This window comes from Orycteropus afer, unplaced genomic scaffold, assembly GCF_000298275.1.
Source record: "Orycteropus afer afer isolate SDZICR_OR568_19922 unplaced genomic scaffold, OryAfe1.0 scaffold00587, whole genome shotgun sequence".
NCBI lineage: Eukaryota > Metazoa > Chordata > Mammalia > Tubulidentata > Orycteropodidae > Orycteropus > Orycteropus afer.
In genome coordinates this window covers 1,033,096-1,036,774 of record NW_006922174.1, presented here as the reverse complement: position 1 = coordinate 1,036,774, position 3,679 = coordinate 1,033,096, and the positions used below count along the sequence as shown (strand labels likewise).

General features: G+C 60.6%; 1 protein-coding gene across 1 annotated transcript in view; it reads left to right on the top strand.

The window, feature by feature from the left end:
* The window catches only part of TBC1D22A (TBC1 domain family member 22A), a 390,269-nt gene that overhangs the window by 331,476 nt on the left and 55,114 nt on the right, over nt 1-3,679 (top strand). Inside the window, exon 11 of the mRNA XM_042783023.1 lies at nt 3,099-3,226. Within this exon, the coding sequence (XP_042638957.1) occupies nt 3,099-3,226 (128 nt within the window). The remainder of the gene's footprint in view (nt 1-3,098; nt 3,227-3,679) is intronic.

Below are 3,679 nucleotides of genomic sequence, written 5' to 3'. Positions count from 1 at the left end.
GTCCCTAAGGCAGCTACCCAGCTGCTCCAGTAGATCCCACCGTGGAGGTGATGGCCGGTCTCATCACGGGGAACACTGCGTCCAGCTGCCCAGCCACTCAGCCAGGCCCAGCCGAGCTGACCCACAGACTGAACCACCACCGCCTGGAACACCTGTTGCCAGCAAGCAAGCAAAACCACACTTTCAAAAGAACATGAAGGCAAGCGAGTGTCTTAAAAGTCTCTGCTTGGTCACATACGAAAGCTCCAGGAAAGGGTAAGGGTGCCCAGGCCAGACGGCGGCTCTCTGTTCCCCCAGCATGCGCACAGGCCAGGCCAAGAGTCAGGTTGGGACGGTCCCCTTTGCCAGCGTGTGGGGGACAGCCCGTCATTACCCCTCACCCGCTGAGGGACAGTTAGGTGGTTGCCACCTCCTGGCTGTTGTGAGAAGTGCTGCAGTGACCGCCAAGTGCAGATTTCTGCTTGGAGTCCTGCTTTTCCTTCCCAGCGCCAACCCAGGAAGGGAATTGCTGGGTCCCGTGGTGGTTCTGTGTTCCATTTTTGAGGACCCGTCTGTGGGTTCCCCAGTGGCTGCCCATCTGAAACATAGCTTTGGAGGAGCCAGTTCGCATCTCCTGGTGTGCCCCCTGCATGAGTGGCTGAGCTCCTGGGGACAGGGACCCTGCTCCGTCTTCCAGTGCCTTTACTTTCCCAGGGGGCCTCGGTACATGGAGAGCCTGGTTCTGGGAGGAACTTGGCATTGTCCTCTCGGGGTGGGTGCTGCCCTGGGTTTTCTGGTGACTAGTAGTGGCCCTGTGCCTTTCCAGCTGTTCTGTGAGGAGGCTGTGCCAGGAGCTGATTACCAGAGACATGGGGCGTGTCTGCACCCTGTCCCCCCTGTCAGAATGGCCTCATTCGGAGAGCCCTGTGCGAGGAGAGGGAGGGCAGTCCTGGGCCCGTCTGGGTCCTCTTCTGCCCCAAGTGCGCCGTGTGGGTGCCTGTCCCCACAGACCAGGATGAGGGTCCCCAGGTCAGGATGCAAAAGTGCAGCCCCTTGGGGAGCTGCCAGGTGGGAGGTCAGTGCCGCTCACTGGTGGTCATGCTGCCTGCCACGGGCACCTCAGAGTCACATGGGGACCTGGGGCCTCTTCCACTCCCAGGCCCCACTGAGTCTGGGAGTGGGGCCTGGATGCTGGCCTTGCACAGGCCCCAGTGGAACTCAAGGGCCCAGAGGAGAGCAGGGTTAATTCGCATTCGGTGGATGAGGCTCCTTCAAAGACAGATGGCTCAAAAGTGCGTGTTTAGTCTTTCTGGGCTGTTTGCTTGTCAGTTTCTCTTAGAAGGGTGTCGCCTGCCTTGTGGTATAACAATGCTTGTGTGCTGTCCCAATTCATAGTATGATGGCCTCCTGCGTCAATAGGCTGGTGGCACAGCTGGGCTGGCAGGGCCACGGCAGCTGCTTCGTGGCCACAGCTCGTGTGGGCAGTCTCCCAGCAGCCGCGCTGCAGAGTTCCTGTAAGAACGTCAGGCTGCCGGCCTCATGGAGCCCGTCATGCACCTGCACACCGGGCATTCCCACACACCAGGACCCAGCTAGGTGTCCTGGAGGGGAGGACCGGCCCGCAAGTCTTACACCTGTGTCTGCCTAGTGTCCAGGCTTAGGGCCTGGTTCCAGCTCCTCCTGTGCCTGCTGGGCTGGTTATCTCCTCAGCTACCTGAGCAGTGGTTCCGGGGGAGGGTGAGCACGAGGTGGTGGTGAGGATGAATGTCCCAAAGGGTGACATGCCAGGTGCTGTGGAAGCCTGTGGACAGGTCATCAGGACCCCGGAGTCGCTGACCCAGCAGGGCCCTGCTGCACAGTGCACGTGTGGGCTCCCGATGTTCTCTGTCAGAGCTGTGGCCTGACGTCCGAGCAGAACCGCAGGCGGTGTGTCTGGCGGCCTGGCGCGCCTGCCCGGGTGTGCGGCTGCCCTCGGAGTGGGCCTTGGAGGCCCTTTGCTTCCGGGCCTTGCTCTTCCCCTGCAGTCCGTCTTCCTCGCTCCAGCTCACTCCCCTTCCCCAGGACCAGCTGCATCTGCATGGCTGCTCAGCCTCGCGTACAGGAGCCCCGTCCACACGGTGCCGTTGTCTGCTGAGCCGTGCGTTTTCAGGTGCTCAGCCTGGGAGTCGCACCGACCAGAGTGCCACCTCATTCTGTGGGTGCTCTGGGGGACAGGCAAGGGTCATGCTGGGTGATGGGCCACCTCAGGGCCTGGGGACCTGCCCTGCACGTCCTTTTGTAGCTGCAGATCATTTCAGGGTGGAAATAACTCTGTAAATCTTGTAGGCAAAGCACAGGGCCCATCTCATTGTTGGAGAATAGACAGCGACTCAGAGCTGCTGTGTTCAGAGCGACGGGCAGGGAGGGGGCGGAGCTTCGGCTTCTTGCTTCTGGGCAGTTACAGTGTGCTCCCTACGTGCATTCAGTCATCTACAGACATGTATTGAGCCTCTAGGGGTCTCTGGGTGACACAGACAGTTAAGCGCTCGGCCGCTAACCAAAAGGCTGGAGGTTCCAGTTTACTCAGCGGTGCCTGGGAGAAAGGCTTGGTCAAAATTCTGAAAAGTCAGCCACTGAAAACTCAGTGCAGCACGGTTCTGCTTGACACATGTGGGCGCCAGGAGTCAGATTGACTCCAGGCACCTGGTCGAGTGTGTCTGTGTGCTGGGGGCTGGAGAAATGGGCGACTCTGCTGCGGCCCCTGCTCCGACCAGCTCACACCCATGGGGTGGACACGGGTTCTTAGGTCCAGTGCTCGGGGGTGAGTGCTTTAGTGGAGGCGTTTGTCAGACCCAGGAGAGAGGACCCCTAACAGCTGGGAGAGACGGAGCCCTGGGGCGGCCGCCACCATCAGCAGCGGCATCATTCTTTATCCTTGATGGTCCCCGGAGCCCCAAAGTCTCCTGGGAACAGAAACTAGTTCTTTGATTCCTAGAGGGTGGCTGAGGGCTCCATGGTGTCTAGAGTGGGTGGGGAGGCAGGCTGGGGGCTGGGCTGGGGGCCAGGCTCTCTCTGGCTGCTGGCAGACCCCCACAGAGCGCGTGCACCTAACGGCTGGGGCCTGTGTCTGTCTCCCACAGAGCGCGTGCACCGCCACCTAGAGCAGCACGAGGTCAAGTACCTGCAGTTTGCCTTCCGCTGGATGAACAACCTGCTGATGCGGGAGGTCCCCCTGCGCTGCACCGTCCGCCTGTGGGACACCTACCAGGTGAGCGACTCACCCGGCCCCGCCTGCCAGGGTGCCGGCCTCCACTCGGGGGCTGGGTGTGCCTCCTGATCCCATCCTCAGCATATCCTCTCAGTGGGAATAAGGTCTGTGGAAAGTCTGTCTGTGGTGCTCCTGTGACCTGAGAGCTGTAAGACGGGCAGGTGCAGCCATGGGCAGGGAATGGCGGCCGTGTCTGCAGGGCTGCCTCACTGTGTCCGCAGGACAGCACCCAGCAGCCTGGTTGTTGATGGACTGGGTCCAGCGTGTGTCTGGCTGTGGCTGCCCAAAGAGCCCAGCCGTCTCTAGTAGCTGCTGATGAAGACTTTACTCTGATGACTCGGGACAGTGTGACACGTTCCACCCTCCACCAGCTTTGATGGAATTCGTTTTTTCTGGAGATTGAGTTTTCTGGAACAAACCGCCTTTGTTCCCTGGAGTGTCCCGTGGCTTATT